Raw genomic sequence first — 14,725 nt, forward strand, 5'->3', positions numbered from 1 at the left:
CAGAGTGCTGCATCAAAGCATATTCATGGAAAGTTGACTGGAAGGTTAAGTGTGGTAGGAAAAGGTGCACAAGCAACAGGGATGAGCACAGCCTTGAGAGACTGTCAAGCAAAGCAGATTCAACAACTTGGGACCTTTTCAAGGAGTGGACTGAGGCTGGAGTTATCAAGAGCCACCAGGCGCAGACGTGTCCAGGAAATGAGCTACAAGTGTCACATTTCTAGTGTCAGTCCACTCCTGAACCAGAGACAATGTCAGAAGCGGCTTACCTGGGTTAAGGAGAATGCAACTGGACTGTTGCTCAGTAGTCCAAAGTCCTCTTTTCTGGTGAAAGTAAATTCTGCATTTCATTTGGAATCCAAGGTCCCAGAGTCTGGAGGACGAGTGGAAAGTCACAGAACCCAAGTTGCTTGAAGTCCAGTGTGAAGTTTCCACATTCAGTGTTGATTTGGGATGCCATGTCCTCTGCTGGTGTCCAGAGTCGAGGCAGCGTCTGCCAGGAGATTTTAGAGTACTTCCTGCTTCCATCTGCTGACATGCTTTATGGAGATGCTGATTTCCTTTTCCTGTGGTACCTGCCCACAGTGCCAAAACCACTAGGAACTGGTTTGCTGACGTGGTACTGTGATTGGCCAGCCAACTCACCTGACCTGAACCCCATAGAGAATCTATGGGTAGTTTTCAAGGGGAAAATGAGAGACACCAGAACCATTAATACAGATGAGCTGAAGGCCACTATCAAAGCAACCTGGGCTTCCATAACACCTCAGCAGCCACAAGCTGATTGCCTCCATGCCACACCGCACTGATAGAGTGATTTGTGCAAAAGGAGCCCCGACCAAGCACTGAGTGCAGAAATTAACCTTTTTCAGAACTTTTCTACTTTTCAGAAGGTTTTATACATTCTTTATTCTAATATTTTGAGAGATTCATTTTTGATTTCCGATAGCCGTAAACTGTAATCATCAAGATTAAAACAAAAAAAGGCCTGAAATATTTACCTTTATTTGTAAAAAATCTAGAATTTATGGAAGTTTTATTTTTTGACTTAAATTACGGGAAACAATTAATTGCACCTGCATATTATTTTAAAGAAGAATAAATTCAGAACATGATTAGAATGAAATCTTTTAAATATAACTAATGTTGTTTCTAATGCAGCAACAGTAATTGTAGTTGTCATCAGCTTAAATTATCTTCACCGGGTCACTTCTCCAGCGCAGTGTGTGTGTGTGTGTGTGTGTGTGTGTGTGTGTGTGCGCGCGTGCAGGAGCTCACAGAGAGAAGGATTTCTATGATTTCAACACAGATTTGTTGTTAAACAAAATGTTCAGTCACTTTGCTGGTTGTTCCAACATATTCAGAATTGCGCTTGTTCTTAACAGGTGGTCATTATTATGGTTTGTATTTGTATGTTTTTCTCTGTGAAACAAAACAGGGTTAACAATGTTATTTATAACATTCTGTCTCAGTCCTGGAACCCAAACCATTTTCTGATGCTCCACCAATATATATTGAAAGAATATCATAAACATGCACGACTAAATGGACTGTACTTGTTTAGTGCCTTTCTAGTCTTCCAACCACTCAAACTACATGTCACATTCACGCTGATGGCAGGGGCTGGGGTGCCAACTGCTCATCAGAAACAGAAAGTAATCACTCACACACTGATGGCATTGGGAGCTATTTGGAGTTTTGTTTGTTTCCCAACAACACATACAGACTGTAAGAGCCAGGGACTGAACCATCAACCTTCTGATCACTAGGAAATCCACTCCATCTCCTGAGCCACAGACCTAGTAGACTATGACTAATGGCTTGAACTACTAGTCGACTAGGAAAATCTTTAGTCAGGGGCAGACCTACTAACTACCCACATATCCCTCCTACTGATATACATGTGTCTTTTTGAATGAATAAAAAGTTTATATGCAGTGTGGACATCAAGTCACATGACCGCAGTAGAGCCAATCCTCTAATCAGTGTTTTCAACTGATGATTTGACACTACTGTCTATCTGTACATGCCCATTTTAAATTTAAAGTTTTAATTTGGAAATTAGTCTCAAAAAGGAAGTACTGGACTCCTCTGAAGGTCATGTGTTTGCAGCCAGACCCATCCGCCTGCTTGTGCCATGATGTAAACCTCAGTCCAAACAATCACAAGGAACCAGATGAGCACATGTGAGAACCTCTTAGGCTCACACAGCGAAACACCCACCCAGCCAGCCAGCCAGGGCTCACTTCCACATGGAAATCATACACCGCTCCATCATGGTATGACAACAGGCCAAAACACACAGACTCTCTCAAACACAACTGCATGCATACATTTTCATGTAAAATCTAATACTTTCAGCATGTTGAGTACAGCTTTCACTGCTAGCTGAGAGAGCACAAACAACAAACACCACAGATCCACTGTTTGCTGTTCATGTCCCAATTAAAGGATCAGATGGCCTTAGTGTAGTCCAAAAAGTAACTGGGAGAGAAAGAGCAAACAGTGCTGCCCTGCTGTGTGGGGAGACTATGTGTTGAATGTGTATTCAGTTATAGCTACAGCACAACCTGCACAGACACAGGTAACTCCAGCACACATGCACACATGGGCAATTACTGAGCCATGAATCAGTGTGTTTGGAGAAGGAGAAGACAGGAGTGACAAGATGGAGATGAAAGTGGATGAGTCATTGGAGACATGACATGAGTAGGGTGGAGGAAATGGAGGAAGAAGACAAACCTTCAGCAGAGCAGTGTCAGAGCTCGAGAGCTGCTGCTTTTCATCTGGTGAGCAACTGTTGAAGCATGTAGAAGCATGCTATCTAACACTATGTATTATCAAAGGGATAGCAGATGCACAGCGCTGACTATGGCAGGACTTTCTCTGTCAGGCAGCATCAGTCGTGTGCCACAGCTCCAACACTGCCACTTCTGCAAGGAAAAATAGACAAAATGGGAAGTATAATTATTATGTAGCTGCACGTATGATTGTAGACATAAATCCTGAAGATGTAGTTTAAACTGAAAATGGGACATCAAGATCAAGACATGAAACGGTCTGGTGAGATTGAGGGCGGTAAAGTGTAATAAGCCTTAACCCAATCTTTTGTACAAAACTGCAACAGGTCAGGCCTCTCTATTAAAGGAACAGTCTGACATTTTGGTCATGTTATCCACGCTGACAGGAAGGATATCAGTGTAATCCCTGTGCATCAAGAACAGAGTCTAGATGAGAATGCAAAATACAGGGGGTCTCTGAACGCTTAAAGGAAATTCTTCTTATTAGCATTTTCTCCATTTTGACTATGGTAAAAGGATCAAACAGTTGCCACCCTTAGATGTAGTGATTTGGGAAACCTGACCTCAGGCCAACTAAGTATGCAGGAGAAAGCACACATATTCTAAAACTCTCTGAATAAACTTACATTTTGCATAAATCATGTCTAATACTGGTCTCTGAGTACAACTGAAAGTAAACACAGCTTGTTTGGTTAGCCAGCAAAGTTTCCCTAGGATGTAGTGGGTCTCTATGCATTTAGCTACAGGTCATGGCCACCAAAGGTAGGACTCAAATGTCTACAACAGAGGGATTAAGTGAAAAGTTAGTATGACCCATAGTAAGAATGGCTGCAATTATGCGAATAAGATCCAGGTGGATGAATAGCACAATTTCCCTTTATTTTAACATCAAGTAACTCGAGCAAACCCCAAAATTTAATTTTAGGACGTCTTGGCAGTGAGAAGAAAGCCCGGAAAATGTGACTGACAGTGAACAGACAGCTAACGCAGGTCTTGCTAATGCCACAACTGCTGGCATAGATACTAGTGCAGTTGGCTCTAGTTCTGCAAACTAAAAATAATACTGAAATAAATAAATAAGATTTTGAAAAGTCTCATTTAAATATGTAAAGTTCAACAAACCAATATAATACATTTAAAGGGGCATTATGTAGTTTCCAGCGGCCACCAGCAGTGCAGTTCTTAGATTGCAACCAGGCGTGTGCTCATACGCGTGCTCGCTTGAAGTCATGAGTGAGCATAATCCGAAACAACCAGTTTCATACTGAAAAACCACAATAAACGCAGGAACACCAGCATGCAGGCTGTGGCTTTTCACTCAGACATGTTCAGGCTCTGTTACTTCAACGTTCCCGTCTCAGAGGCAGATCAACTCCGGCTCCGTAACGTTACTTCATTCAGCGCAGCGTGACAGAGAGGCAGAGTGACAGCGGCTATCTGACAGGGAGAACAGACAGAGCTGGAAACTCAGGTATACTCCCACTGCAACGTTACAGTAATAGTTTTATCAGCTGCATGCAGAACTAATCCATGCTCGTTACATGATAACGTTTCATTTACTGCATTTAGCCGACATGCTACATCGTTAGCTCACCTGCTGCTTTCAGTAACTGTCTTTACTATCTGTGAATCTGTCTCCGGAGGCTCAGCAATGTCAGCACAGCTACATGTATTGCATTACATTAACTCATTTGGCAGACGCTTTTATCCAAAGCGACTTACATTTGAGGAACAGCATACAATCATTAACAGAGCATAAAATACAGCACAAGATCTACAACTGACAATACATAAAAGCAGCAGTAAATACTAGTAAGCGCTAATGGCACATTTTGGATGATAATGAAACAGTTAGTGAGCTGGACTAAATATTATAAAGAGATTGTGTCACTCTTTATAACAGTTAGACCGCAGTCAGTAACTTTACTGTAACTAGAGATAGTGGATGGCTCTTCCTTCCTCTGGGTTGTTGTGACCATTTTGTTGCAGTGTTTTATGTTATGTGGGTCACTTTAGTTACAGCGACTGAGGTGTAGAAGCTGTGTACCTGAGTAACATTATTGGTAAAACCCAACTGTATATAAAAACCACAATAAACATAAACTGAACGTTACGAAGCAAACAGCGGCAGGTCCGAGCTACTGTAGCATTAGCTGGCTGCATTACTATAACGTTAGTAAACAAATCGCTCCATATTTGCTTTTTATCATTAAATCCTTTCTTGCAGGCTAAATCAACAGTGGTACACATGATAGTAACATGGGTGGTGTTAGTTGGTAAAGTAATGTGGAAAGCTAACGTTATATAACTTTGCACCGGATAACATATGCAACTGCTCGGCATTAGCTGTCGCGCTAACGTGACTTTCTCTGTGTTTCTCCAGCTTTACTAATGCTCACTTTGTTCTTACTCGACATCATCTGAACCTGTTTGGTCTGATGGGCTTCAGCACATAAACCTTTATTGTTGTTTTGGATCCTTACGTGGAGCCTGTGTTTTGCTGTGAGCTGGTTGTTTTATGGTGTTAGTGGACTGCATGTCGTTGGCTGCCGTGTTGTCGCTGTAGTACGAGAGAGGCTCGGGAGCGCTCACAGGGCTGAATCCGACCCGGAGATCTCTCATTAAAAGCAGAATAGTGGCTGATGCAAGCAACAGACAAAACAGGCGTGTGCTTCATTTCTAAGTGAGTTTTGAGCCCATTGACAATAAGGCAATGACAATTTGAATAACTAACGTACCGTTGCTGCAAACACGTCAGCGTTCCCCCTCTTCTTCTGCCGTTTTTTCCATTAAAAGTACCAGCTCAACTCAACTTGCCCGTGCTCCGTTTTCCATTGCAGATAGTATCCAGAGATAGTACCCCTTAATGTAGTACCCCTTAATGTAGCTGGTCGTCATAGCGATGCCACACACAACTGCCGCGACGTAATGTTCAATGCGACACACACACCAACGACACACAAACAGCTGTCTCTTGATTTAAGTTTAAACGTTTCAATATTACTCAGAATGTAACGACAGATAAGATGGAGGTGATAAGAAAAAAGTACCTGGTAGTAGCTGGTACCGTGCAGTGGAAAAGGGGCTTTGCCGTCTCTCTCTCCCTGTATGTCCGCTTCGGTGACTTTCTCCATCAGTAGTAGGCTAGGCTGTATAAAGTCACTGAAAAAAAATAGAACTTGTCTTCTGGACATGTGTTGACGACGTAGTCTATGAGAACAAAACCAACGTGGCCGCTAATGAATAACATGTGACTGGTGTGTTCACTGTCGCTTTACCTGGTACGGGTTACGAGCAGGTGCCTTCGTTCCCTGTCAGTATGGAAGAAACCTTTGTTCCTGTCCCAAGGGCCCGTTTTGGGAGCGTCATGTCGCCGGGCAATTATTTCGACAGACGCCTCACTCACGGGATGGGGCGCGGTCATGGGCGGCCGCTTTGCGAGAGGCTCCTGGCAGGAGCATCATTTCTCTTGGCACATAAATTGCCTGGTTTTCAGAGCTCTGAGGAGTTTTCTGCCCGCTCTCCGCACTCGCCACGTCCTTCTCAGGACCGACAACACGGCAGAGGTGGCCTATTTGAATCACCAGGGGGGTCTGCACTCGCGCCTATTATGCAAGCTGGCACATCAGATCCTCCTGTGGTCCCAGCAGAGACTGCTGTCCCTTAGAGCGATGTATATCCCTGGGACCCAGAATCAGGGAGCAGACCTGCCGTCGAGACAGGGGCTGAGGCCCGGGGAATGGAGACTCCACCCCAAGGTGGTGGAGCTATTGTGCGAAAGGTTCGGCCCTTTAGATGTGGACTTGTTTGCGTCTCAAGAGACGATGCACTGTCCACTGTGGTTCTCCCTTTCGCCCCCAGCCCCGCTAGGGCTGGATGCCATGGTACAGACATGGCCGAGGCTGCGTCTGTATGCCTTTCCCCCAGTCGCTCTGCTCCCGGGGGTTCTGGAGCAGGTCCGTCAGGACGGTGTCAGCCTACTGTTAGTAGCCCCGTTTTGGCCGGCCCGAGTGTGGTACTCGGACACAATATTGCTCCTGGAGGGCCCGCCCTGGCAGGTCCCTCTGAGGAGAGACCTGCTGTCCCAGGCGGAGGACTTTCACCCGCGCCCTGTCCTGTGGCAGCTATGGGTCTGGCCCCTGAGGGGGCCCAGTTCCTGGAGGCGGGCCTCACGGCAGGAACAGTCGAGACGCTGCTCAGCTCCAGAGTCCCGTCCACGAGAAGGATGTACGGCCTGAAGTGGAATGTGTTTGCCACCTGGTGTAGAGAATGAGTGGTGGACCCAGTTACCAGCCCGGTGACTATGGTACTGGAGTTCCTCCAGGACCGTTTCTCTGCTGGCCTTTCCCCATCCACACTCAAGGTGTATGTGGCTGCCGTGGCGGCGTTCCACACCTCTCTGAGGGATGGGCCTCTGGGGAGGCTTCCACTGGTCGTGCGCTTCCTCCGTGGAGCCCGGAGGATGAGACCCGTGACTCGTTCCAGGGTTCCCACTTGGAACCTGGCGATGGTTCTCGAAGCGCTGGCTGAGGCCCCCTTCGAACCCCTGGAGTCGGCTGAGGCCAAGCACCTGACCCTTAAGATGGCCTTTCTCCTTTCGGTTTCTCCTCAATGCCTGGAATTTTCCCCGGGGAGGGTCAGAGCCATCCTGCACCCCTGTCCGGGCTATGTCCCTAAGGTTCCGTCCAGGTTGGCAGGGCCTACGGTGCTGCAGGCTTTCATCCCCCACCTCATGTGACGGCGGAGGACGGGAGACTTCATCTGCTCTGCCCAGTCAGAGCACTGAGTATTTACACTCTGAGGTCCTCCCGGTGGAGGAAAGCAGACCAGTTGCTGGTCTGTTTCGGGTCCCCCAAGGCTGGGCTCCCTGCTTCCAAACACACGATCAGCAACTGGATTGTTCAGACTATTTCCCTGGCCTATCAGGTGCGCGGGTTACCTTCACCTATGGCCATAAGGGCGCACTCTACTCGAGGCATGGTGGCCTCTAGGGCCCTCCTCGTAGGGGCTTCGCTCCAGGATTTGTGTGAGGCAGCTGGCTGGGCCACTCCTCACACTTTCATCCGGTTTTACAGTCTGGACCTTCCTTCTGCACCCGGCACCCGTGCACTCTCCTCTTAGTCGTGCCTACGGGTTACGCTGAGGGGGCAGGCGGGGTTTCGGCGCGGCCTAAGTGGGTATCTCGTTCCCATAGTGTCGTCACCGACGCAGTTCGAGTTCCCTCGAAGGGGAACGTCTTGGGTTACGTATGTAACCCCCGCCCGGAGTGCCTTGCTTCATAGCAAAAGGGCTAATGTGTCCGGTGTGCCGGCGTGCTTATATATGCCTCCGATTACGTCGTCACACGCTACCGTTCTAGTAACACCAATAGGATTGGAGTAGTTTCATTCATGTTCAGCCCTGCCACGCCCAGAGGCATTCCCATAGCGTCACCGACGCAGTGTCTCGTTCCCCTTCTCAGGGAACAAGTGTTACATACGTAACCCGAGACGTTTTTCCACTTCCGACAGCCACGGATTGGCTGAAGAGACGTCCACTCAATAATAGGGAAATTCAACACACCATTCTCAGCAGTCATTGTTTGGCCAAAAGGTACTCACTCAGTACCTGGGGAGGGTTAACCCTTTGCACCCCTGTCAGTCTCATGTGGCTCACCACACAATAAACACTTCTACGTGTTAATGTGTTCCTGCTTGTTGGACAGCTGTATTGAGTAAGTAATGGCTTTTACTCTTAAAGGTTTTTATGAACGTACTTACAGTTACAGTGGTCAGTATTTTTCACCTGATTCCCTTCGCCTGCGCAGCCTCTCTGCTCTGCTGACTGAAAAAAAAAAAGCCAACTGACAGCAGGCCAAGAATACTGCTGGGAATTAGGTAGTGTGCGCTCACAGTTTCTGTAATCTGTTCTGTCTTGTGCATGGAGAGGTATGATGGGGGACACAGCTCTGGGGAAGAAGCTGTTCCTCAGTCTGGTGGTTCAGGATGTTATCTTTTACCTGTTCAGACAAGAAATGGCCAGGATGTAACCCTAACCCTGATAATGCTTCTAGCCTTCTTCCTCAGTTTACTGGCATGGATAGTGTCCATGTTGGGTGTGAACGATTAAGAGCAAGGCTTTCTAATGAGTTAGTTTAATTTAGAATGAATTAATAGGCTAGAGTCGACTGCAACTCCACCTCCTCAGCCGGTGCCTCAAGGAATGTGAGTATTAAGGTGACTGGGGGAGTGGATTCATTTAGGCTAACATTAGTCCACATTTAATTCTTATATTTTGTTGCACTTTTGCAGCAGGGGTGTTAATTTGTGTTTTTGTGTAATGTGTTTTTTTATGCACAGCTCCTCTATAAAGTTTTGGCTGGTTAACTGCTCAAATGGAGGCACAGAAAGTGTGTTGGACTGCCACTCTACGCCCTGGTCTCAGGGTTTTCATGGATTTGATCCACTAATAAACTCTTTTAGATTTCTAGATTTGAGAGCTGCTCCATCCAAAGTGTGCTGTCTCTCCTAATCAAAACAGGTCTTCTCCAGAAAGTCCACCAATGATCTACAAAGCCCACATCGACACCACCTCAACCACCAGTGGCAGAATGATGACATGCGGCTATTTCAGTTAACTTTTAGCTTTGAATTTTTTTTTACAATTTCCTCAGACTGTTCAATTCAGGTTGACAGAGGATGTTACATGAGTCCATTTTTTTTGGATTATTTATGTGATAAAAACCTTAGCAAGACCTCTGATAAGGAAATGGTGAATCCCTTTGCAGGTGACCTGGCGGAAGGCGTCACAGAGTAAAGTGGTGCTTTCTCCGAGAGGCTTGGTTCAGGAGCTGGGTGCTGGAGGAGGAAGAGTGGGCGGAGCAGAGGAGCCCTCAGAGGAAAGCAGAGTCAATCTGCAGAAGACTGACGGCGAGCGCTTTGACCCCGACACCGGCAGTGGCATGTTGTTTCTCAGTAATGTGACTGTGGCTCACGCAGGTTTCTATGAGTGTGAAGCCTGGAACGCAGGGGGCGTGGCCAAGGTGACCTTTCAGCTTGCCATCAACTCATCCACTTCCACCTCTTCCTCCTCCATCTGGGCCTCATGGTCCCAGGTGTCCTCACCATATTCCCCAGCCTGGCCCCGTCTAAGGAGCCATGGTCCTGCTTTGGGCTCAGATGTAAGCCGGGAGCCCCTGTACGCGCTGGGCAGCATGGCCTTCAGCGCTCTCGGAGGTGCCACTCAGACTGCCATCGCTGTGGGCATCTCCCTGCTGGCTCTGACCGCTCTGCTGCTGGTCGCTATGATCTATAGCCGACATCACCAACGAAACAAAGAAGCTGATGGAGCTGAGAAGGTGTGTGTCTGTATAGCAGTAAAAGCACATTTTTAAAAATTAGCAACAAAATAAAAAGTATTTTAGTCACGCTTGGCATTGCCTCTAATTTTAAACTCTAATAAAGGTTCTGTGGAACTGATGGATTAACTATGTTCTGACAACTGGTCTTAGGAGGAGTCTCTAAAAGTCTGAGAAAAAAAAATCTTACAGATTTCAAAGAACAATCAGTAATATGGACTCTTTAGTGACATCTAATGGCAGCCAGTACAAACTACAACACTGTCAATCCTGGCTGCGTTCAAATGTCCACCATACAGACCAGTAAGTAAAGCTATATCCACACAACTACGTTTGAGTTTTAAAACGCAGAACTTTTGCATCGTTTGCACCTTCCGTCCAGAATTAAAAAGGGTGAATCCGAATCCGACCTAAAATGGAGAAGTCTGAAAACACTGCTGAGCCCGTTTTCATTTTAAACCTCCGGGGTAGCATTTTAGTGCAGACAGGGTAAAATGGAGGACTTTGAAAACGATGATGCAGACACTTACATTTGGCCTCTTCATTGGGTGTTATCAGTGCAAAGCAAAAACACAATGCTACTGTTTATTTATTGGTATTTTATTCAAATATTGTGTAGGCTACTGTGCAAATAACACTTGTGCATGTTGCTGAATTTCTTTGCAAGGACTCCCAGTCGGTTTTCCACCACAGTCTCTTTGCTCTTGGCTTTGCCAATGAATGCTTAGAGGGAAATCAGCTGAGCAGTCCGCTGATGTGGGCTTGACTTGACATGGCCTGCTATCTGCTGATGCACTGGGATTGTGAGCTGAGCTTGACTTCGTTGCCTTGCCTGAAGTAATGCTTTGCTTGATGTGTGGATGAAGATAGTTTGTTTTAAAACACCATTTTAAACTAAAATGTAGTGTGGATGTAGCCTAAATAAGCAAATAAAACTCTAATCAGCACTTTTCGAAGGCAGGGCTAAGCAGTGCTTCAGTTACAAAACAAAAACCCAAACAAAAAAAAGACAATGACAAACATTGAATAAATATTTAAATCAAAGACATGCAAGAACTTAAGAAAATAAGACCAGAACAGGTCAGGAAGCATCTGTAAAATGCCTTTGAGAATGAACAGGTCTTGTGTAAAACACTCAGCAGAGTTGCTGACCTGACCCACAGAGGAAGGCTGCTCCATAACCTGGAGCCAGGACAGCAAAAGCTCAGTCACCACAAGTCTTTGAGTGAGGGACAACCAGAAGCTGTTGCTTTGAAGACCTGAGAGGCCCGGTGGACCTGTATGAGATCAGCAGCTCACAGGAGGGGTGTAAGGACTTAAAAGTAAGAGTTAGTTATGTGCTGATGTAAAATGTCAGAGGTCTGACTGAGGCAAAGACAAAAACTTGTATTACATTGTCATTTAACTGCAGGATGCTGTGAAATTTCCAGGCACTGAGCTCATTCAAATTTCAAAGTTTGGGTGGATGAATTGATCTAGGTATCCAGGGAATACAATATACAGTGAGACAGGATTCAACCAATCCTCTCAACCACTTCAGAACAATTCTAAAACGTGGTGTTTAGAACAATTCTAAAAAGTGTTTTCCTGAAACAGAATGAACTTTAATGCCCATGTATAATATATAGTACAGGTTTAAGCATACAAAGGTTTCCACTAGCTCATATTCTTATACATAGTGCCAAAATCTAATGTACAGGAAGAACCACATATACATACAGCTAAAACAAGGCTAGAAAACTGGGTGCACAAAGCACAAGAGAGCCCAAATGCACAACACTGAGAGCTGAGATACAGTTCCAGGGTTTTTAATCCAGGCAAGACAAAACTCACAGGCAGTGGCAATGCAGACCGGGTAGCGCAGTTAACTGGCTGAACAAACATGAACAGAAAACCAAACATATAACGGCTTAACGAGCTGGGGGGGGGGGGGGGGGGGGGGGGGGGGGGGGGGCATGAGACTAACGAGACACAGGCAGGCAGAGAGACAGCAGGGGAAAACAGAGACTGGCAGGCAGATTACTGAGGGGGAACAGACATGACGCAAGTTACTGAACACTAAACATAGGTCATATCAAAATAAGTAGTAACAGATCAGAATAATAAAAATAACAAACTAATCCAGACACAAGCTGACAGATCACAAATAAACTAACACCAACAAGGAACACAGACTGAAGCTAAGATAAAATAGGACCAAGAGCAGACAAAACCAAAATAACACAAACACATAACTAGGAGTAAGTACAAGGACATAACTAAGGCACAGAACTCAAACTATGAACACAAGGCCGGTTTAGTTTCACAGGCCGGTTTAGGGAGCAGAGACAGGACCAACCAGGAAACAGGACAACACTCAACAAGGAAAATACCAACACACCACTAAACACTAGCTGACAGATAATAACCAGATAAATAATAACCCAGACTAAATAACAGATACCAAACAGATCAGTAAGTAAACATACAGTGAACTAAACTCAACAGATGACAGAACTAAAAAGTAGATACAAAACCCAAACCTCTGAATCAAGAGCCAAAACCCAGAAACAGAGAAACCAAAATCAAAAAACAGAGAAGGCATGGCCAAAAAAATATAACACAGACAAGCTCAGGATAGGACGGTGACATAAACAAACATAAGTAAACATAAACATATAGTACATGTTATTGGATCATGGATTAGCAAATATTATCATACATGACATGATAATACATACTAACATCTTACTTCCACTGATAAAACTGATATTTCAGTACAGTTGTCAAACATCTCATATTTTCATTATACTGTATATTGCTGTTCCCCAAAAGTGATGCAAGTGAATTTTTGCCTGCAGGAGGAGAGCATCCTGTATGTGAATGACTACTCTGATGGCCCCACCACCTTTGCCCAGCTGGAGGAGTACCGTGACGAGCGCGGCCATGAAATGTATGTCCTTAACCGGGCCAAGCCTGTGCTGCCTCCTGCGCTACCCACAGCTGTCTCCAACATGAACCTGGGTTGCACTGCTCCATCTGACACCTCCAGCCACACCCTCTCCTCGGGGCCAGGCCAGCCCATGAGTCCCACTCTGGCCCCCAATAAACAGCAGCAACAGCAGCAGGAGGTCGACATACGGACCATGAGAAGAATGGCGGGGGAGGGAGGGGAGGCAGAGCCTGTGATCACATCAGAGGCTGAAGGGATGTTTCTTAATCACACAGGTCTGTTCATGGACTCTCAGATCGCCTACGAGATCCACTGCTGAATGGGGGAGAGACCACTCCAGCACAGAGGCATTATGTGTGTGTGAGACCAGTTGACAGCAAAACCCATCACATTATGTAAGAGTGACCGGGTGCCACTGCTGAAATCTACCAGCAACTGACAGATGTACTCGTCCCTGTGGAAGGATTTACTTTCTCCACTCATCTTCTCTAATTGGAGATGGTTTACATACCAGGTAGAGCTCAGAATCTGGTTTATTAAATCAGTAGGACTGAGACCTTTCATTGGACATGCTGTGACCTTGCACGCCAAAACATGAGTTGGCTAGTGGGTAGATTGCCCTACACCCAAAGACCATTTTAACTGGTATATACTGAGCTGCACACAAAAGACCTGTCCTGTACATGAACATCTGGGTCAGCATTTATGAGAACTAATTTCATACCAGAAACCTTCCACTGTCATAGCTGTAGAGAGAGTTAATATCTCTCCTCTGAAGAACTCAAACAAAACTCATTGGTAATTTGCAGTGTGAGTATAATAAAAGGGGAAATCATAGAATCTTCCAGTTCATGAGCATGTGGTAACCCTAGTCTGTTTTATAACTGTTGTTAATGTCTGCCAGTGCTGGGCAAATTACTCAAAAATTGTAATAAGTTACTAGTTACTTATTAAAACTATTACTTAAAGTAATAATATTACTTTACCCATTACTCTGATAAAAGTAACTAGTTACATTACTCGTTACGTTACTATATTACTTTCACTACCACCACCACCCAAACAAAGCAGTCTCTCCCTACAAGGAGTATGGTTTTTACAAAACATAACTTTTCTTAACGCCACTGGCTGAAATAAAAAAATAAAGCAAGTCACTCCAGACTTTTGAACTACTGTTTTTCTGCACATGCATTTATAAGAACAGTATTCAAAGCTTTTACAAAACACAAAACATTGTTTAACGCCACTCTCTCCCGACACGTTGTAGCGGCTGGAGTTTCTTTCTAGGCCAAATTTCACATTCCTGTGCTGCTTCAGCAGATGAGAGCAAGAAGGCAGCCTAACAAGATCCACACTGAGGTACAGAGAGTAAAGGTAATGTAGGTACAGACTGAATGAATAATGGTACAGATATTTATAGTAGTGTTTATTATAATAATCGTAATGTTAATGATTATAACAGCAATAATAACAAGAGGACTAGTAACAATAATAGTAGCAGAGGGTGTTGAGCAGGAACACGGGGCAGCAGGTGACTCGCAACCACAGATCCAGACTCCACAGCTCCAGAGCCAGAAACACCTGCAGAAAGTGATGAGGAGAGGGACGAGAAAGCACAAGACTTTGAAGTCAAGTTAGTAACATGCATTAATGGGA

At 45.3% G+C, this 14,725-nt stretch overlaps 1 protein-coding gene across 5 annotated transcripts in view; it reads left to right on the top strand.

Moving 5' to 3' along the window:
- LOC123970833 (leucine-rich repeat-containing protein 24-like) overlaps positions 1-14,041 on the top strand; it is a 36,948-nt gene extending 22,907 nt beyond the window's left edge. For 3 of the 5 annotated variants that reach the window (XM_046049174.1, XM_046049173.1, XM_046049172.1), the window contains 2 exons: positions 9,568-10,137; positions 12,978-14,041. In XM_046049174.1, coding sequence (XP_045905130.1) covers positions 9,568-10,137; positions 12,978-13,388 — 981 coding nt within the window. In that variant the 3' untranslated portion in view covers positions 13,389-14,041. Of the gene's footprint in view, positions 1-9,567; positions 10,138-11,276; positions 11,460-12,977 lie in introns of all 5 variants that reach the window. The other 2 variants (XR_006825067.1, XR_006825068.1) reach the window with 2 other exon arrangements.
- The last annotated feature ends 684 nt before the right edge of the window (positions 14,042-14,725 follow it).

Source organism: Micropterus dolomieu, linkage group LG05, assembly GCF_021292245.1.
Source record: "Micropterus dolomieu isolate WLL.071019.BEF.003 ecotype Adirondacks linkage group LG05, ASM2129224v1, whole genome shotgun sequence".
NCBI lineage: Eukaryota > Metazoa > Chordata > Actinopteri > Centrarchiformes > Centrarchidae > Micropterus > Micropterus dolomieu.